The following is a 22,170-nucleotide window of genomic DNA, read 5'->3' as shown; positions in this document are numbered from 1 at the left end:
ATAATTTGATTTTTCATCATATGCTGCAATGACTATCATTTGCTTAGTATGTATAGAGATGGAACTTTTTAATGTGCGTGATATTTGTGGAGACATCAGAATTTCTGTTTTGAATTACACTTGAGTGTGGAGGAGCAGAAGGATTTTGCTACTTGTTTCATTTGTTTAAATTTTGGAAGGCCTCTGTGATAAGTGTTTATCTATATATTTTAATGAAAATGAAAATTGCATTAATGACAATACTCTATTGAGAACCAAATTCTAAGTCAATTGGACAGGCTACTGGTATTCAAGTCACTTTTCTAGGACATACAACCCATTGCAGTCATATTTACTCTATTCCAGGTGCTTGTTTTCAGCTTTCACTCAGCACACACACTCTGCATGCCTCCTTAGGGATGGATGCAGTTCCTCTATGTATCCACAGACAGAGCTCTTTGATTCTTAAGTGATTTGAATTTTGTTTCTGAATCAGTTTTCTTAAAAGCTTCATCCTTATTAAAAAACAAACCTGATGCAATCAGAGCTGAAAATATTCTTGGTCTACAAAACACCTTTTTGTGCTCCAGTAGCTCCTAACCAGGATTTTGCTTCTGCAGTCACATGCACTCTTACCTTCATATAGAAATCTGTGTTACTAAGATTGAATGTGACTATAAATATCTGAGGAACAATTGTTTATAATAATTTGAAAATCACTTTTAACTGAAAAAATTTTGAAGGCTTACACTATAAATATGTGAAAGTATGGTAACACATAGAGCACAAATCTTAATTCAGTGCATTAGTGAAGTTATGTCATAAAAAAAACCTAATTATGATTTTAGGATTTATTCCAAATTTAATAACATTCCTTTTCATAGACCACTTTCATCTCCACCTCCCACGTATTCTCATGGAACCTGATTGTATTAAAATTGTGTTATGTTAAATGTAAAATCCAAATTTGGCATTAATTCCATGTTGTGATGCAGATCATCAGTGGAGGAAACTCACTGCTCCACAACCTGGAAGGAGAATTTTTACCAGATGCAACAAGCACTTAATTTCTCTTAATATTTAGGAAGATACAATTATGTGTTACAAAGCTTTAAAACAAATTCTTGCTTGAAATAGTGAAGAAGGGGAAAGATCTAGTCTTAATTTTTAGACATCTGAAATAATAAAACTCTGTTGCCTTCTGATTCCTACCTTTTTCTTTGTAGTGATCAGTTACAAAGTGACTCCAGTACTAAGGATTTTTGGATGAACATGCAAGCTATAACTGTCTACCTCAAGAAATTGTCAGAGCAGAATCCATCTGCATCCTATTATAATGTGGATGTTTTAAAGTATCAGGTAAATACTTTTTTTTCCCTTTGGAATTTTTTAGGGAACTCTGGCAGATTTCATATCTATACAGAAATTATAAGAATTGTTCTTTGCCTGCTTGCATGGATGAGCTGTCATCCCTCATCTAGGCCAATTTCTGGGTATTTCTGTTTCCAGTGCATAGGCTCTACCCAGGCTGAGTGCATTCATGTTATGCCTTCATGTCATTCCCTGTGATTCATGACCTGTTTCAGTTTGCTCACTTTTCAGTCCAATTCATGTGTGCAAGCTTCAAACACTGCTTCTTTATTTGTTAATAAAGTTAAGTTTTCCTTGAATTTAGGGGTTTTGGTAGGAGTTTGTTTGAGTTTGTAATTATATTTAATTTTGATTTTATAATTGCATAATTTTTGTGTACTGTAGCTAATCCACCGTAATATATGAGAATGCATGATGTTCTTACTTCTCACAATATAATGGAACAGCTCATTCCATCTTGGAAACCATTTACAGGCACATGAAGGACAAGAAGGTCATTTGGAGTAGTCAGCATGGATTTACTAAGGGGAAGTCATGCTTGACTAACTTGATAAACTTCTATGATGAAATGACTGGGGAGAGCAGTGGATATTGTCTACTGTCTAGGAAGGCTTTTGACACTGTCTCCCTTAGCATCCTCACAGAGAAGCTGATGAAGTATGGGCTGGATGAGCAGACAATGAGGTGAACTGAAAACTAGCTGAACACCCAAGCCCAGAGGGAGATGGTCAGTGGCATGAGATCTAGTTGGAGGCCAGTAACTAGCCAGTGTACCCTGGGGTGTGTCTGATCCAGGAGGATCCAGTAAATTATAGGCACATCAGTCTTACTTCAGTCCTTGGGAAAATTATGGAACAAATCCTTCTGGGGACTATCACAAGTCAGTTGAAGCATGTGATTAGGAATAGCCAGCACAGATTCACCAGGGGCAAGTCATGCTTGACAAACCTGATCGCTTTCTATGACGAAGTAACATGCTCAGTTGATGTGGGGCAAGTGGTGGACACTGTCTACCTGGATTTCTCCAGGGCTTTCAAAATGGTTTCCCACAGCCTACTCCTAGAAAAACTGATGCATTTTGATCTAGCCAAGTGGTCTTTGCAGTGGGTGGGCAACTGGCTGACAGGCCATACCCAGAGGGTGGTGGTAAATGGCTCCTTTTCAAACTAGCAACCTGTTGTGAGTGGGGTCCCCCAGGGATGGATATTGGGCCCAACACTATTTAATGTCTTCATAAGTGCTCTGGATGATGGGATCAAGTGTACCCTGATGAAGTTTGCCAATGACACACAACTAAGTGGGGAAGTGGACACTTTGGAAGGGAGAACCACCCTGCAGGATGACCTCGATAGGCTGAAAGAGTGGGCTAACAAGAACCTTATGAAGTTCAACAAGGACAGGTGTTAGGTCTTGCACCTGGGAAAACATAATTCAGGAGTGCAGCACAGGCTGGGATCTACCCCGCTGGGGAGCAGCTCTGTGGAAAGGGACCTGGGGGTCCTGGTGGACAACAAGCAATAGAAGTGAACAGTGTGCTGCTGCAGCAAAGAAAGCCAACAGGATGCTGGACTGCATTAGCAAGGGCATCACCAGCAGAGACAAAGAAGTCATTAGCCCACTCTACTTCACACTTGTCAGACCACACCAGGAATACTGTGTTCAGTTTTGGTCCCCGCTATGCAAAAAAAGATGTGGACACACTGGAGAGGGTCCAGAGAAGGGCCACAAAGATGATCAAAGGACTGGGAAGTCTGCCATACAAGGAAAGGCTGAGAGAATTGGGTTTGTTCAGCCTTGAGAAAAGAAGGCTTAGGGAAGACTTCATCACCATGTTCCAGTATTTAAAGAATGGCTACAAAGAAGATAGAGACTCCCTTTTTAAAAGGAGTCACATGGAGAAGACAGAGGCTAATGGGTACAAGTTACTCCTGGGGAGATTCTGATTGGACACAAGAGGGAAATTTTTCACAATGAGAGCAATCAGCCATTGGAATAATCTCCCCAGGGAAGTGATGAATTCCTCAACATTGAACACTTTTAAGATTCAGCTGGACAGGGTGCTGGGCCATCTTGTCTAGACCATGCTTTTGCCAAGAAAAGTTGAACCAGATGATCCTTGTGGTCCCTTCCAACCTGGTATTCTATGATTCTGTTTAACATCTTCATTAAAGATCTGTATGAGGGGCCAGAGTGTACCCTCATCACGTTTGCTGATGACACCAAACTGGGAGGAGTGGCTGATAGGCCAGAAAGTCATGCTGCCATCCAGGGGGATCTCAACAGGTTGGAGAATTAGGCTGACAGGAACCTCATGAAGTTCAACAAGGGGAAATGCTAAGTCCTGCACCTGAGGAGAAATAACCCCATTGTCACGGAGGAGTAATTTAGGGTTCTGCTTGCTGCAGAACAATGTTTAGATTTCTTTAAGAGAAGCACGACTTAAAAGAGTTCAGTGGTGGATCTACTCTATTATTTACTGCATGGGGGAGATATGCCAAGCCAAATGCTGCTTACCTTCTCTCCAGGAGCCTGTACCCATTCATGAAGCAAACTTTCAGGTGTCTTCCTTCCTTGATAACTGTTTTCTCTGGGGGCTGTGTCTTGGAGCTCCAGAGGCAAACTTTCAGGCGAGGCCTGTATCTGTCGCGATACAAACTTTCAGGATTCTTCTCTCCCTGATAACCATTTGCTCCAGAGTCTGTATTTTAGAGCTCCGAAGGCAAACTTTCAGGGGAGGCCTGGTAACTGTATGCAGAGCAGACTTTCAGGAGACAAAATTCTCAGAAAAAAAAGAAATTTTGATGAAGTAGAATAGCAGGAGGGCTGGCTCAATTTGGGTACCTGCACAGAGTTCCAGCCGAGCATAGAAAACTACAACCTTTTGTATCTTTACAGACCATTCATACCATGATTCAGTCCAATAGCAATATTTCACTTTGGGATCTTCTTGCTTCTCAATGGATCTTTTTTGCTGATTCCACATGGGCCTTTGCTTGTTTAGCTGTAGACATTGCTTATGGCCCATAGCCTTGCAGATACTGTTTTGTCTGAATAAATCCTTTCTTGTCAGCGAAGTGCAAAATAGACCCCTTTTTGCAGATGTCTGTAATGTTTCCGTATTAGCCTTGGATTGTTGTTTCTCCCAGTCAGTTCCATTTTTCACAGCAAAGTGCAAACTAGACCTTATCTTGCAAGTGATCATTGTAGTTTGTAGTTGCTTTTTGTAAATGTGAGCAGAACTTTACAGCTTAAAATTTTAGTAAATCCAGTTTACCAAGTAACATGAAGAAAAGAGTATATTAAAAATCATACAACCTTATATCTCTAAATAATCTATTACACTTAGTGTGCATCTACTTAAGCTAAATGATTAATATCGAACTGGAATTTGGCTCATCCACTAACCTGTGAGAAATAAAACCATTGCCATACAGCTCACTTATTTAGCAGGGAGAGCTCAAAGTGGGCTCATCCAGACTGTTGTATTTATAGAATGAAGTGGTTGACTCGTAGTCAAATTGCATACAGTAGGAAAAATATACACGAGACTCCCTTTGCCCACAAGTTACTGGTGTTCAGTGTGTCGTTCCTCTTCCTTGTGTGTCTCCTCGAAGGAGATCTTGGCCTGACTGCAGCTCAGGCCTTTACCTCCTCTGGATCCTAGATCAAACTGCTGCTGGTTTGTCTGGGGGGGGGGGGAGTCAAGTGCATCTGCCACACCCATGTACCAGTATATGCTGGGGGCCACCCAGCTAGAAAGCAGCTTTGCAGAAAAGGCCCCGGGGCTCCTAGTGGACACCAAATTGAACATGAGCCAGCAATGTGCCCTTGAAGCAAAGGCAGCTAACAGTATCTTGGGCTGCATTAGGCAAAGCAGTTTGAGGGAGGTGATTCTTCCCCTCTACTCAGCAGTGGTGAGGCCACACCTGGAGTACTGTGTCCATTTCTGGGATTCTCAGTACAAGAGAGACATAGAGCTATTGGAGAGAGTCCAGCGAAGGGCCACAAAGATGATGAAGGGACTGGATCATCTCTCCTATGAGGAAAGGCTTAGAGAGCTGGGACTGTTTAGCCTGGAGAAGACTCAGTGGGGATCTCATCCGTGTGTATAAATACTGAAGGGAGGGTGCAAAGAAGACTGAGCCAGACTCTTTTCTGTGGTCCCCAGTGACAGGTCCACAAGAAATGAGCACAAACTGAACATCAGGAAACACTTTTTTTACTGTGAGGGTGACCAAGCACTGGAAGAGGTTGCCCAGAGAGGTGGTAGAGTCCCCATCCTTGGACAAATTCAAAAGCAGCCAGCTCTAGGTGATCCTGCTTGAGCCAGGGGGCTTGAACCAGATGACCTCCAGAGGTCCTTTCCAACCTCAAGCATTCTGTGAATCTGTGAGAAGATGTTCTGGCTGTCAACAAAAAATCTTCATGAAAATTCAAGACAGGAAGACTCTCCTCAAAAGGGTGAATGGGGATTTGCTAGGCCTGCACTGAGATGGTTGAACATCTGAGTCAACTCTCTCTACATTGAAAAACAAAAGAACCTATCAGCACAGCTATTAATATAATTTTAGTTTTCCGCATCCTCCCAATATAGTTTAAAATCTTGTCATACTGAATCTATAAAAAGCATGTTAGGTACACAGAGAATTCCTGAGAAAGATGAAAGGAACAGAACATGGTTGGAATGCAGAAATGAGTACTGTAGAAGAATGAGATCTATTTAAGATCTTTACTATTGAGGAAAAATTAAGCAGTGGCATGCAGAAGCCTTGGCAAATAGAAAGGGGTCTGGGCTGCCAAAGAAAGGCAGGAGGAGACACCGGGGCATAGAAGGTTCCTCAGGGAGACTAGGAAAGTAGTAGAGGTGCAGCAGGGCAGTAGCACAAGCTCAGCTACAAAAGCAGCAGCATCCAACCCTCCTGCAGCAGGAAAATAATGCAGTTAATAGGTAAGAACTGTTTTGCTGTCTGCCTGTCCAATGACAGGTATTGCCCTCTGCTGCTGACTGTTTGGGCAGCTGAATTGATATGGCACACAACTGCTAAGGATGAAGTAATTTTGCTGCAAGCATGTTTCTTGTGTAAGGTAGAACACAAGACTAAAACAAAACTGGTTTGACTTATGAAAGTCAGAACAGGAAGGAGCCTCATGGGCCAGAGAGAGTTTAAACCTTTTTTTTTTTTTTTTTTAAATTTAAAATTAAAAGAACAGGAATTACTTTAGACTAAAACAGTTTTCAGAATTCTGAGATTAAGGGCTTAAAGGTCAGTTGTTCTTTTGGTCTTTTGTCAGGATTTAGAGTTATGCTTGTTACCATTATTCCCTAATTCTGCCCAAAAGGGGAATATTTTAATTAGCTGCTTTCAATGGTTTATTCTTTTACAGGTATCTTCAAAGGGCATCCAGTCCACTCCCTTGAATCTTGCAACTTACTGGAAATGTAATGCTTACACTACTGATGTGAGAGTAGATTATAAATACAATCCAGAGTCTATGAATATACCTAGTATGCTGTCTAATGTCCAGGTTATGGTACCAGTAGATGGAGTAGTAACAAACATGCAATCACTTCCACCTGCAAAATGGTAATATTAATACTTTTTTATATTAATACTTTTTATTATTTCAAATTTACTTCAGTGTATTCATTAGTGTCAGCCTGAAAAATTTCACTGGAAAAAACAGCTATATTTTTCCTATTGATAAAATGTGTGGTATCAGATGTTTAACACATTTTCTGGTCCAAAACAGATCATGTACAGCAAATTCACATAAATTAAAATGAGACTATTTGCACCCATTCCAACTGTGTAATAATACAAATCTTTCTGAATAAAAGCCTTTCTGAAATTTCCCATGTTTGTTTTCTTTTAGCCAATAGACAGGATATTTTAAATAAAGTGATTTGAAACCAAAATATCTTAATGGTTAAGAAGCCATTATATATATGTGTGTGTAAATATATCCATATATGTAAATTATAAAGAGTAGAAGAAATGCAGTTCTTAAAAATATTTCTTGATTGTTCTAGCTTTAAAATTACCATTTACAGTAGCACTTGAAAGTGAGACACGTGTCTCAGATAACTATGCTTCTACAAGTTTGTGAAAACAAGCGGAGGGTAGCAGGGCTAGGCAGAGCAGGGCATCCCTGGAGCAAAAGGTGAGCAGAATTCAGTCACTGTGCATGTGGTTTGGCAGCACATAGTTACATGCCCAGCTGTAACGTAATTCCTGAACTGTTTATTTCTGAGAGAGATAAGAGGGTCTTTTTAACATGAAGGTTAAGAGGGCAAAGAATACCAAGTTGAGGGAAGTCAGGTGTTGTTAACCTTATTACTTATAGATTAGTTTACCTTATAAAGCAAGGTTCAGAAATAAAATAAACCTGGTGTATTTATCAGAAAGGTTCTGATGTTTCTGGAGGCAATGCATTTAAATGTGTTAATTGGACAAAATGGTAATAGAGTATCATTTTAAGTGGAAATAATCCTGGCAAGACTGAATTTTTCTGACTTGGTATTTCAAGGGAGCAATACTTTTAACCAAATCACCTTAAGCTTATTCTGAGCAAGGGCAGGTTCTGTATCTTGCCTGCACAACTTCACTAAAACCTTTGGTGAAGCCAGTCTGTCCCCCTCCCTGCTCAGGCTTCTTCCACAAAGGAATGCCCACCCAAAACACCTAGTGTTAGCTAGGAAGATTCAAACCTTAGTGACAGTTTCCTTGAAGATTCATCAAAGAGACTCAAGCCCCAGGTATTCTCTCTTTCACCTAGGCAACAATCCAAGGCCAGAATTTTGAGCCTTGCAAGCTCACAAAAAAAAAATACAATCATGTCCCAGGCAGCTCTAGTATGTCTCATGCTACATGTTTGGTCTAGTTGGTTGGGTGGTGGGTTTGGGATTTTTATTTTTAAGAATAAATGTTTTATAATCTGATCCCCTGCAAGTAACCACTACCATCTATGCTACTTGCATGAGCATTTCACTCCTGCTACACCAATGCCAATGACAGTTTCAAACCTATCAGCACTTCATGCCACTCACAGCTTTAAGTTGTTAACTTTCCTTTGATGGAACAGCTGCAAAGTGCTCAAAGACTTTAAATGCCCTGTCAGCATAAAGACTATGGTGCTTGGTGCTCTTTGCTTTTTTGCTCCTTTACAGCATCAAAAGTTAACTTAAACCCTGAGTCACTTCTGCTAACTAGTTTTACTAGAATGAAAATGGAATAAAATTCACACATCCGGGAATTTCACATAGGGGAGACCAAACAATATTGCTCCCCCTCATACCATTGTCATGAAGCATAAAGACTCAGATTTCCAACTACTTCAAGCATGTTTGGCCTTTCCTTACCCTTTGAGACCACAGAGGGTTTTGAGTTGTGAAGTGGAGCCATAATCTGGGCATAGGACAGTGTTAACTGTATAAAAAGGTGGTACATACATCTGAGCTTTGCTGCAAGCTTAGGGGCAATGTGGATACACCCTTCTGTTTTCCTGTTTGCTTTGTATAGTTTTCCACAAACTCACCTTAAAATGATCAAATATTTTTGTAAGCCTCCATTGAGAGATGTAGATTATACGCGCATGTTCTGTAAGATACCAGTGTAAATCTAGGAAAATAATATTCTAAAAATTGGTGCTTCTAACTAACCTACCATTCTCTTACAGGAATGCAGACCAGATGAAAGCTTATTGGAAAATATCTAGCATTTCAGAGAAGTCTGAGAATGGAGGCAAGTTGAACTCTTTTGTTTTGTTTTCTTGTACAGAAAAATGATAACAGTAAAAAGGTTAACAGTAAAAATTTTAGCCTCTATGTCTTCATGCTTGTTTACACTTGCTGTATCCTATCAGTTCACCTTCTTCTCAATGAAATTCCTCCTGAGAGATTCCATTAACAGTGAGATGTAAAAATATTAATTATAAAAAAAAAATAATAGTGAAGCCCCTTGAAAGCAGCTAGTACCACTAAACTACAGGGTGTTTCAAAAAGATGGACCTAATTTGAAATCACTATATCTCTGCAACCACGAACCGCCATGAAACTCTTACCGCTTGAAAGGGTGGGGCATAGAGTTTCAAATGATTACTGCTAGATGCCTCTCCCAGCACACAAAGAGCCCCTCACTTCAGTCATTTGCAAGATGGCAACCCTGCACCTGCTTTGAAATTGGGTCCATCTTTTTGAAACACCCTGTAGAGTTTAGTCTGGGCAAGGAAATCATTACATCAATGCTATTTGGAAATGAGCAATTATTCAAAGGAAAATACATTTAATATGTGTTCTGCTTTTCCACACACTGACAATTGAGATAAAGTAGAAAGAGGTAAGTGGAAGAACTGGGGGAAAGAAAAAAAAAATCCAAAAGTCTTGTGCTGACATAGGCTCAACTACACATGATCCTTGACTAACATTTTGAGAGTTTTTGTTTTGACCATATATGACTCCAGAAAAAAAAATAAATCTATGCACATCTGCTCAGAATGGTAATTTATGTAGCATTTTGTAAGGTACCAATAATTGTCCTCTGCCCAGCTGCCTTTCCCTGAGTTTTGGCTGATGTCACAGCCCTTGCAGCCTTTGCAGATGCAATGTTTTTCTGAAGCAGAAAAACAGGAGCCAAAGGGAGTCATCTCATCCACAAAGCCTGTGTGGAGAAATGGACTTGCAGTGTAATGGCCTGTTAAGAATTTAGTGAAGGGAATTTTGAAAGCACAGATTTGCTTGTAAATATGACTCGTTTCATATAGGAACCACAATCACAGTATCACAATATGTTTGGGATTGGAAGGGACCTCAAAAGATCATCTAGTCCAATCCCCCTGCCAGAGCAGGAACGCCTAGATGAGGTCACACAGGAACATGTCCAGGTGGGTTTTGAATGTCTCCAGGGAAGGAGACTCCACAACCCCCCTGGGCAGCCTGTTCCAGTGCTCCGTCACCCTCACTGAGAAGAAGTTTCTTCTCAAATTTAAGTGGAACCTCTTGTGTTCCAGCTTGATCCCATTACCCCTTGTCCTATCATTGTTTGCCACCGAGAAGAGCCTGGCTCCATCCTCATGGCACTCACCTTTATATACATACAGACATTAATAATGTCCCCCCTCAGTCTCCTCTTCTCCAAACTAAAGAGACCCAGCTCCCTCAGCCTTTCTTCATAAGGGAGATGCTCCACTCCCTTAATCATCTTTGTTGCCCTATGCTGGACTCTCTCCAGCAGTTCCCTGTCCTTCTTGAACTCAGGGGCCCAGAACTGGACACAATACCCCAGATGGGGTCTCACCAGGGCAGAGTAGAGGGGAAGGAGAACCTCTCTCGATCTACTAACCCCCCTTGTAATACACCCCAGGATGCCATTGGCCTTCCTGGCCACAAGGGCACAGTGCTGGCTCATGGTCATCCTGCTGTCCACCAGGACCCCCAGGTCCCTTTCCCCTACGCTGTTCCCTAATAGGTCATTCCCCAGCCTGTACTGGAACCTGGGGTTGTTCCTGCCCAGATGCAGGACTCTACACTTTTCCTTGTTAAATTTCATCAGGTTATTCCACACCCAAACTTGCTGATAGTACACTCAATTCCTTCGTCTAAATCGTTAATGTATATATTGAATAATATTGGCCCCAGTACTGACCCCTGAGGCACTCCACTAGATACTGGCCTCCAACTAGACTCCGCACCATTGATTACCACTCTCTGGTTTCTCTCCTTAAGCCAGTTTGCAACCCACCTCACTACTCTATTGTCCAGACCACACCTCCTCAACTTAGCAACTAGGATGCTGTGGGAGACTGTGTCAAAGGCTTTACTGAAGTCAAGGTAGATCACATCCACCGCTCTGCCATCATCCATCCACCTTGTTATATTCTCATAAAAGGCTATGAGGTTGGTTAAGCATGACTTAACCTTGGTAAAGTCATGCTGACTGCCCCTAATAACCCTCTTATTCTTGATATGCCTTGAGATGGCACCAAGAATAAGCTGTTCCATTATTTTCCCAGGGACAGAGGTGAGGCTGACAGGTCTGTAATTACCCGGGTCCTCCTTCTTGCCCTTTTTGAAGACTGGAGTGACATTTGCGTTCCTCCAATCCTCGGGCACCTCTCCCGTTTCCCAAGACTTGGCAAAGATGATGGAGAGCGGTCTAGCAATGACTTCAGCCAACTCCCTCAGCACCCGCGGATGCATCTCATCTGGACCCATGGATTTATGGATGTCCAGACTATTTAATTGCTCCCTAACGCAGTCCTCATCGACTAAAGCAAACTCCTCCATTGACCTGGCTTCATCCGGGGTCTCAGGGGTACAGGGCTCCCCAGGACAGCCTCTGGCAGAGTAGACAGAGACAAAGAAGGCATTCAGTAATTCTGCCTTCTCTGTATCTTCTGCCACCAGGGCACCCACCCCATTCATCATTGGGCCTACATTGCCTCTAGTGTTAGTTTTATCTGCTATGTATTTGAAAAAGCTCTTTTTGCTGTCCTTGACCCCTTTCGCCAGGTTTAATTCTAAGGAGGCCAAGCCACAAGCCTGGGAAGGGAAAAAATCTCTTCTGTTGCTGCAAAGGCTGCAAAACTGCGGTAGTCATTCAAACAAAATCAGAGAGAATTTGATCTGATAGGATATTGCTGCAGTCTGGTGTACTTTATCATTCACTAACCTCACAGTTCTTTGCCGTCTCCCTTACATTATGATTATGTAGGGATATACTTCTCTTTTGCTAGCTGTGAAAAAGAAGAGTTTCTAACTGCATGGAGAAAATTAACTCAATTTCAGTTACACCATCACATCCCACCATCTTTCTTCCCCTTTTATTTGAGTATAAACACTTAGTATTCACTATTAAGTGTTTAAGAGGAAGTCATACTATGCCTGTCTTACATTTACGGAAACAAAGGGAAGAGTTGCAGAAGCACTCTTAATATTACCACAAATGTCTTGAAATCCTCCTTATTCTGGTGTACAGGGTGGTAAAATGTTTTGTTTTTTGTGTTCCATCACATTATGTGAGCTGACAGAGATAAAACACAGAACAAATTTTCAAAGCACTTGAATATATGATTTTCCATACTTACAGTGGAAAGAAGTTCTGATTTACCCAAACTGTGACAGACCTCCTGAAGAAATTAAATGGACTTTAAGCCAAATTTATCAAGAACAAATCACTGCATAAAACAATTTCATTCATCAGTTCCTACTTTTATCCTAGTAACATTTCAGTTTCTAACTTTCCTCCTCATTTAGCATTTCCTACTAACTAGTTGTTTTAAAGAAGTAAAAATACTTGACTTTCTCTATTCCATTAATTAATTATTTAAATATCTTTTTTCCCAGTATATTTTGCAAGAAAATAAAAGACTTGTTTAAGAACTAGAAAAAGAGACAAGCAATAATGTTGTGGGGTTTTTTTTTTTTAATATCTTGCATTGACTACAAAGGTGTACTTAAAGTAATTTTGAACTAATGCTACTTTATAATGGCACTGAATTGAACTTCACCACTGACTATGAAAAATCAAGTGAAGTTTTTGTGGAAATGTATTTAATCAGACCCTGTCTTTATTAGGAAAATAATAATTTCTTTCCTTTGGGTACATTACTGTTCAGCTGCATTTCTTCCAATGGTTTTGTTCATGTACATTCATCCAGGCAGATTGCAACATTTAAATATTCTGATATACTTTCAAATCTGCTAATGAAAAGTACTATGTAAAAGATAGACAAGCAAGCATAAATTATAGGGAATAATGAGGTATTTAATATAATAAGAGATTACCAGGCTGTCTGATATACACATTCCTCTATGAGTGTAATCTTGTAGAAATGTGTATTGCTTCTCTCTAAATCATTTGCTAATCACTGTCTTAAAGTCTTGGAAAAAAAGAGAGTTCTACTCTCTTAAAGATCACCATGTTAGTTCTCCTCCTTACTACTAGAAATTTAGGGAGATCATTTTGTTCTTGCAAAACAACCAGCCTTTCAGTTTTGTTATTTTTATAGGTTCTGGATCCCTCAGGGCAAAATTTGAACTTTCAGAAGGACCCAGTAAACCAGCAACACTTGCAGTGCAATTCATTAGTGAAGGAAGCACCCTTTCAGGAGTAGATGTAGAGCTAGTAGGCACTGGTTATCGACTTTCCCTCCTTAAGAAGAAATTTGCTACTGGTAAGACAACAACATGCTATATATTCAAATATTATATATTCTATAGTGCTAAATTATAAAATATGAAACTGTTATTTAAGTGATGCATAAATCATTACTTTTCCTCAAAAACATGGATGAAAACTGTTTAACTTTTTTTGTTCTTCCATAGTTAGTCAAACTCCAGGAAAATATTGACAAAAATCTGTTTTATCTATTGACTCCAAAAAAAAGACCTTTATTTTTCAGGATGGTATATGGCAGACTGCTGATGAACCTGTGGAAGTCATTGGATCAAAGAAGTGCAAGAAGCTCACTCTGCCCACTCTACTTTTCAAAAACTATTTTAACATGCATTTATTTTTAAAAAATGTTGACCTACTTTAAGGCTGAACTACAGAACAGAAAATGTACTTTTAAAAGTCATTTTGCAAACTTTTTATTACTTTATAATAGCACTGAAGTTAACTTCAACACTGTCTGTAAATGATCATCTGCAATATTTGGAAAAATTCATTGAAATTTTAGTAAATTTATATAGATTAAATAAAAATAATCAATAGTTGTAATGACAGTATGAAATTGTATGTTATACTGTAAACATTAAACCTAAAAATGTAGGAAAGCAAGTAAGAAATAGTTGAGCTTTCCATAAGTAATATTAATTTTTCAGATTCTTTGATTGCCAATTTTTAAAGAAAACAGATGCAAAGTCTCATGTTGTTCTTCCATCCACTCGTGCCATAAAACCAGCTGAATTAGAGATGTATAAAAAAAAATGTAACTTGATGCCTGTCTATCATATATTATTAACATATAAGTTGTTTTATATAGGGGTTTTTTTTCCGAAGTGCAATGTGTTACAAATTTGCAAAAGACAAAAGAGATTTACTTCTGTGGTTAATAAATTTTATGGGTGTTGTGATTGTTTGAATCAATACTGTAGATTTAATTTATTTTTTTTGAATTGCATAACATCTGTGCCTTAAAAAAAACACAAAACAAACAAAAACAAAACAAAAAACCAAACCAACCAACCAAACAAAAACAAAAGCCACAAACAAACAAAACAACTGTGCCTATCCACTTTGTTATTCACATGCCTCAATTACTTTTTCAGAGTTTGGCTCTTCATCAAGAAAGCACAATGTTTGTATAATACATACAACTTTAGAAAAATTCTTTTGACTGGGATTTGCAAAACTGCAGATTGTTTTAAAAAAGGTTTAAAATACTATTTTACTTTCTCATGGGGCAATTGCAATAAATGCAGCTGTAGTAAAGGGAGATGCATAATGCAGGACTTCAAAACTCTGAGATAGTAACTTTAATGTCACCAAAGATGAAAATCCTGAAAAAATCACAGAAGATGGTAGAAAGCAAACAGCATTTTCTTTCACTTTGACTGCAAGTCTTTGGAACTTAAGTGCTTTGAGGGTTGTGTGATTTGAATGTAAACATAATACTTTGGGAGGAATAGCATTTTAGAAGGGTATTTTATAGCAGCAGGAAGACAAGTACTGCCATTTCTATTCGTTTAAATTTTATCTAAACCCACCAATTCTAATATTTGTATTGTCATCTAATCTGTTTGCCGCAACCTTAGCACAGGGAAGTGACGCGTTAGTAACATTTTTAAAGCAAGTCACTGATTTAGAAAATCTTTTATGTATTTGTATTATCAAGTGTTTTTTCAATGCTGAAATCAAAAGTATTGGGGCAAAATAATTCAATAACCTACAAGTGGGAATTTTATATGACCATTTTGAATACCAGTATCTATTTCAAATTGTCTATCAAAACAATAAAACTTACTTGAATGACTTCATGCAAAACCAGTAATGAATTGGACTGCTGGAGAGCTTTGTGGAGTCTAAGTAAATTCTAATGTATACTACACACTTTTTCAGATAAGAGTTCCATTATTAGCACTAAGCACATATTGTACTGTAGATTTGATTGGAAGATTATATTTGGTTCTTAACTTGCTAATCTTATTGAATGGTAAATTTCTAACTCATATAAAATGGTACAGTCTTTTTAGTGAAATATTAATCACAATCTGCTTTACAGTCAAACTGTGTTTAATATGACAATATTTTACTAATGAAACCCAAAACTGTATTGCTGTTTTTAATCAAGTATTACTTTCATGTCTTAGTTAAATTAAGTAGTTCTGTTTCAGCACTTTTAAACTAGGGTGCAGGTTACAATTTTGAAGCCATACAAGTTTATATAGACTTTTTTGTAAATAAATTAAAAAAACAATGTCTGTCTGAAAAGAAAACCATATGTAGCAAGCTGGTTCTTGCTTGTGTATACAGCACTGTCCTTTGTAGCTGCCTCCTAAGAAAATTAATTTGTAAACAAAACTCTAAAGGATCTGAATTTGTATGGATTGTTACTACATCAGACTGTAAATTCGAGCATACAAGTTTATCTTACAAAAATTGTAAATACTTCTGATTTTTCCTAAAATATAAATTTTAAGAAAATTTTGCATCCATAATAAACATGTAATATATAATTTAAATACTGATTTATATTGCTTATACTTTCACAGTTAGTCCTACAAAGCTTCTAAGCAATAATAGAACAAAACTATGCCTGTATTGAACATTTTTAAACTGTTAATTGATTTTTAAGTGATAAGTAGTAGAGATAATCAGTACAGGAAAGACATGGACCCGTTGGAGCGGGTCCAGAGGAGGGCCACAAAAATTATCAGAGGGCTGGAACACCTCTCCTATGAGGACAGGCTGAGAGAGTTGGGGTTGTTCAGCCTGGAGAAGAGAGGGCTCAAGGGAGACCTTATTGCAGCCTTTCAATAATTAAAGGGGGCTTATAAGAAAGATAGAGAGAGACTTTTTACCAGGGCCTGTAGTGACAGGACAAGGGACAATGGTTTTAAAGTGAAAGACGGTAGTTTTATACTGGGCATAAGGAAAAAAAAATTATGATGAGGATGGTGAGACACTCTAACCAGTTGCCTAGAGAAGTTGTGGATGCCCCATCATTGGAAGTGTTCAAGGTCAGGTTGGATGGGGTTCTGAGCAACCTGATCTGGTTGAAGATGTCCCTGCTTGTTGCAGTGGAGGTTGGACCAGATGACCTTTGAAGGTCCCTTCCAACCCAAACTATTCTATGATTCTATGCTAATATATCAACTCTTTTAAATATTTAAAAAAACACCACAGAGACTGTAGGTGGAAAGATGACTTCTGCAGATAGTTGCATTTTTACTAAACTGAAATATCTAAGATGTGTACGACTTGTGCCATTGCTAAATTGGTATGCTTAACTAATAGCTTCGATTAAGCCTAACTGTGGATATACTTATCAGAAAAAACTTTGTAGACATGAGCTGTTTTCTCTAAATAGTGCTATCAAATGCTATATATTCCCTAACTTCCTTAATAACCATATATTTTGTTGAGTGCACAGGAAAAAAAATCAGTGGCAAGATTAAAGCAATCCTTTCTGATTTCTTATGTTCTACCAGTCCAAAACAGTAGGTGATTTAAGTACTACTTTGGCAGTCTGAGAGTACTCTTTCCAAGCTGTGAGCACAGAAATAAGAGAGAAACTTTTTACTGTGTAGGGTATTTGAAGGAGCTAAGATATTTGATTATCAACTGGAACAGCATGGGAGTTACAAGTGGGATGGGTTTTGCCATCTAACTAGAAAGGAAGGTCTTGCAGCATGCTAAAAAGCATTACGTTTCAAGTCTTGCATGTTTGAGAAGTTTAATATAGGCATCTAAATATCTGCGCACCTTTTGTTTTCTTGGAATTGCTAGATGATTGGTTTCCATTTCAGTTGTCATGAAAGGGCAATTTTACTTTAGAGCATGCAGGAAAAGGTCAGGAATTCCTCCAAGAACAGAGTAAGCTAAAAACAGTTCAAGGTACTTTTTAATCTCTCTTGATCGGAGAGACATTCATTCCGAGTAGATGAGACCCTAGGCCATAAAGGTGGGGAGCAGAACTTGTCTTTGAAATGCTGGAAAACTTGGGATAATTTTTCAGCTAGTGTGTCTGGCAGTTTCTCCATAGCTGAGATGCAGACCTGCAGGGAGGAAGATAGACTTCCCTCGTATTGCTGGAGCTAGCCAACCAATTCATCCACCGTTTGTTCCTTGCCTTCTTTCCAGGACACTACTGCCAATGAGCTGGCGTAGGATGATGGTGCACTCCACAGGAACTTCTGCCACATGGGTTGTGTGCATTGGATTTCATTGGTACCTGTGGGTAAATCATCATTATTGGTGTCACTATAAATCACCTCCAGAACAGCTAATTCTCTCAAGTACTGGATACCTTTCTCCATGGTAGTCTACTTGCCTGGGTGACAGGTAACATCTTCCTTGAAGGGGTACCTTTCCTTCACACCCGACAGAAGTTGCCTCCAGAGGCTGAGGGTTTGTGTCTTTTTTCCAATCGCCTTGTCAATGCCCTCTTCCCTAGACAGGGATCCCAGCTGCTTGGTTTCCCTACCCTCTAATTCCAAGCTACTAGCCTTGTTATCCCAGCATCAGAGCAGCCAAGCAACGATATGCTTGCCATCCTGGTGGCTGAAATCCTTTCACATATCTCACAGCTCACCTGGGGATAGAGATTGGGTATTTATCTCTGGTTCTGCCTCCTCCTCCTGTTCTTGTGATGGGGCTGGGTCATCATCTGCCTCACTAAGCAAACTGATTTCTTTGTGTATTTCTTTTTCTGGAGAGGAGCAACTGATATAGACACAGGTTGGTTCTCTGATTCAGTTGCAGCCCCTGCTGTCTGGGTCTGGGTAGCCACAGCGCCTGTCACCGGGGTCTGAGCAGTTGCAGTGTTTGGCGCAAGGACAGGAGTAGCTGCAGTGCCTATCAGTTTGTTATTCCTCTCTTCACCCTGAGTGTGCTGCATGGTGTTGAGCAGTGTTTGATAGATACTGGTCAGGGCCCAGCACAGTGCAGTAAGTTGTGCTTCTTTGGAATAGCCAGAGCATTTTCCTTTTAAATATTCTATCACCTCATCAGGGCCCTGCAGTTGTTCAGGAGTGAAACTCCAAACCATCAGAGGCAAGAAATTCTCTAGATACCTGCCCATGTTTTCCCACATGCCGTTCCACCCATGACCATCCAAACTCTGCGCAAATATATGGGTGATATTCTTAACACATCCTTTTGTAACACTGTATATGACCTGACACACATTCAGAAGACATAGCAAAAAGCATGCTAGCTTGAATATCCCCAGGGTGTTCAAAATCCTCAAAAACTGTTGCACCTAAGCCAGAGGAGAAAAGGAAGATGAAGAAATGGGGGAAAATTCCTCCCCCCTTCGTCTTCTCCTTAGACTGGATATGATTACTAATCAGTTCTGAGAGATGATGCCCAAGGTATGGAAATATCAACAATATATTATGATAGAAATACAAAATAAAGACACGTAAGAAATGAAATCATGAGCTCATAGTGATAGAGAGAATTAACACTTAAAGGGTTAACCACATAGTAAGTGCCTAGTTTAGAGTTTTGTGTAACCTATCATACTAAGAAAAACAGAGCCTCATTGAACGCAAAGATAAGATGTTTTGCAGTATCCAGCTGTATCCTTGAGGAGACGAGATAACAAAGATTTTCAGCAAAGGGAGGATACCAATCTAGTTTTAACCAACTCAGCAGTTTGGGTCCCAGCCAACTAAGCATACTAAGCCAAAGGTAAAAAGTTCACCATCACCAGGTAGCACCGCACAGGCACAATCGGGAGGGGCCAAGGTCCTGGAACTCATTTTAATAAGAACCATCTTCTCGGGGGGGGGGGGGAAGTTATGAATATGCATAGATGTTCCTGGGATTTCCATGAATATGTAACACCTTGCTGTATTTATTCACACCTCCTATTGTTAGAAGCCGCGCATGTGTGGCGGAACAATGCACTTTGCGCCCAGTGCCGAATAAACATACTTTCTTTATAACCTTGCAGGTTGTAAAGTTGTTTCCACGCGTCAATAGGCTGATATCATACAGGACAGCAATATGATATACCTAATCCTTTTCCCAGATGTAATAAACAGCACCGCAGGAACCACATAGGGCATACAGGAATTCAGATGACACAGACATGTGGACAAAGAAACACTGTGTAAGGAATGTTTAACGAAGGACTGTTGTTTTTACATAACCGAGGACCTGGTGCCTGACCCCAGCAGGAGGGAAGGGCTGAGAGACATCAGACTATGAATCCTTAATGTAAAACACAGTCTCTTCAACTAATCCCGGAATACATACTGATACCTATATTTACAAGTTAATTTAGGGAGAAGGGTAGCCAAAGAACCAGGAACTCATATTTTAAATAGACTGATAAGGGGAAGAGTATTGTTAGAATTAGAAGAATAAAATATGTAAACTGAGGCAGGCGTTGGGTAGTCTGTAAACCCTGAAGTACCCAGCCAATGGGGAACAGGGGAGGGAAATTGCGGCCAGGATTTTGAGGGGATATAAGCAGGGGCTTTTTGCCCTATTATGTGTGCCTACCTTTAGGTAGAATGTAACAAGCAGTTCCAAGAAATGTTTGTTCATTAAAGCTCCTGAAGATGTTTGAGAAGTGTTTGTATGCTTATTTGCTTTGTCCTGCTTGATGTATTTACCTAACAAGGAGATGTTTGTTTGAGTTCTTACTTGCTTTGTTCTGCTTGATGTATTTACCTCATAAGTAACCAAAGTAAGGCGATCGAAACTGGCTACACAGCAGTCAATGCCCACATGATACGAGCCTTCATCATGAGTGAAAAGTTACACCCGGAAGCTGTGGACCAGAGATGGGCTTTAAAACCCAGAGAACTGAATTAGCTGGTGCGCGTGCCGCAAGGGAGACAGGTCTCTAGGCCGCACCCAGCGCTGTCTTTGCTTATTGCCAGATTCTAAATAAATTCTTGTTATTTACAAGATCGAGTCAAAATTTATTACAATTTGGTGCCGTGACTCGGATGAAGGATATTCGGCGGTGATCCTTTTTGAGGGAGGCGTCCCGCTTCTTTTTCTAGCGGTCCTTGGAGGATTTTGCCGCCACCCTTCACCGACGAACCTTCTATATTGCAATAAGCAAAGTAAATGCCGGCAGCCCCTTTAAATTTGTGCACGAAGATCCGAGTGAAGAGGCAGGATGCGTGAGTATAGGCCGGATTTCCACTTGGATTTGGGCTGGGATTCCTGGGGTAAGACGACTGAGACGTCCAATTGCGGACGAAGCGAGTGCGGACCCTCCAGTAGTGCAGTTCTTGTAGCCCGCGAGGGAGCGAGTCACGAACGAGGGGAGAGTGTGTGAGTGTACCCTGGAAGATGGGACAGAAGAAAAGTAGACCTTCTGGTCCCATGGGTGGGGATTCGCAAGCGATGCCTCAGGATAGTCTACTAGGATTAATGATCAAATATTGGAATGATTTACCCCTCTAGGCGGGGTAAGAGTAAAATAAAAATGATACACTATTGTATGGAAGTTTGGGGTGGTAAGGAAATCCATAAGGACCATCTGTTTTGGCCAGTATTCGGATCCTCTGAGGATTGGATTTGCAAAGCCCTGAATCTTTATGTTAACTCAAAGGAACCATTTAGTCAAGAGGAGAGTGATTATGCATGCTTATAGATAGGGTCAGAAACTAGGATCAATCTGTATCCCTTAAAAGAAAAGGGGGATGAGAAGTGCGATAAACGAAGAAACAAGCGGCATGGGGAAGAAATTCCCGTAACACCCCCACCTTATGTGCCGCCGTCACCACCCCCGGTGCCGGCCCCTAGTCCAAATGCTCCACCACTGGCACCGAACCTGGAGGAAATGAATCTTAGTCAACCCACAGGGCCCGTCACACGTAGTAAAACTAGACAGCAGCAGTACCAGGCGACGGGACAATTATATCCGTTGCGAGAAATTGCGATGGGAGGTCCACAGGCGGGAATGGGGTATGTGGCGGTGCCCCTCAATTCCGGAGACGTTAGAGATTTTAAAAAGGAAATGGGGAGTCTTTTAGAGGACCCGCTAGGAGTAGTTGAGCGGATTGATCAATTCTTAGGACCTAATACATATATGTGAGATGAACTGCAAGCGATCTTGACTGTGTGAATGTGGTAATGGAGTTTTGTTTGTGATAGCCAGTGCTTTTCTTTCTGGCATGCTGGCTTTGTTCTGGCATCTGGACTTGCACAGCTCTGTGATAGGCTGTGTCACATCTAGGTGTGCTGGATTTGGCTCTTTTGTATGCACAACGGATGGGGGGGTCCTGGTTTGGGGATGGTATAATTACAAAATGAGAACCTGTTCCATTATTAAAGTACCACCTTGCTCCCTGTTAAGATGAATCTGTACACATGAGAATAAATTAGTGGGGGAAGTGATTTGAATGTGAAATTCTGAGTTAGCTGTATTGAAGTTAGTGTTGTTCTGTGGATAGACTGATTTGGATCTAAAATTAATGTAAGGAATTGATGTTTAATATGTTGTTTTTCTGACGTCTGCAAAGGTAAATGAGATTGAGGAACGTAACTATCGCTGAGGTAATTAGAACTGCATATGAAGTATATTATGACTGGAATTAAATAGAAAAATAAGAAAGCGAAATATCCCAGGCCTGTGTTGTAACATAAATCACAAGCCTGTGCTAAGTTGTAAGATAAACTGAACCTC

General features: G+C 40.0%; 1 protein-coding gene across 1 annotated transcript in view; it reads left to right on the top strand.

Moving 5' to 3' along the window:
- Window positions 1–21,579, top strand: part of LOC308051408 (F-BAR domain only protein 2-like) — a gene marked incomplete at its 3' end in the record, with an annotated part of 153,515 nt that extends 131,936 nt beyond the window's left edge. The window contains exons 22-26 of the mRNA XM_080361838.1: window positions 1,206–1,338; window positions 6,736–6,935; window positions 9,028–9,092; window positions 13,357–13,521; window positions 21,176–21,579. Of these exons, the coding sequence (XP_080217964.1) occupies window positions 1,206–1,338; window positions 6,736–6,935; window positions 9,028–9,092; window positions 13,357–13,521; window positions 21,176–21,579 (967 nt within the window). The remainder of the gene's footprint in view (window positions 1–1,205; window positions 1,339–6,735; window positions 6,936–9,027; window positions 9,093–13,356; window positions 13,522–21,175) is intronic.
- Window positions 21,580–22,170: the final 591 nt, after the last annotated feature.

This window comes from Nesoenas mayeri, assembly GCF_963082525.1.
Source record: "Nesoenas mayeri genome assembly, chromosome: W".
Lineage (NCBI taxonomy): Eukaryota > Metazoa > Chordata > Aves > Columbiformes > Columbidae > Nesoenas > Nesoenas mayeri.
This window is presented reverse-complemented; position numbering and strand designations above follow the sequence as displayed.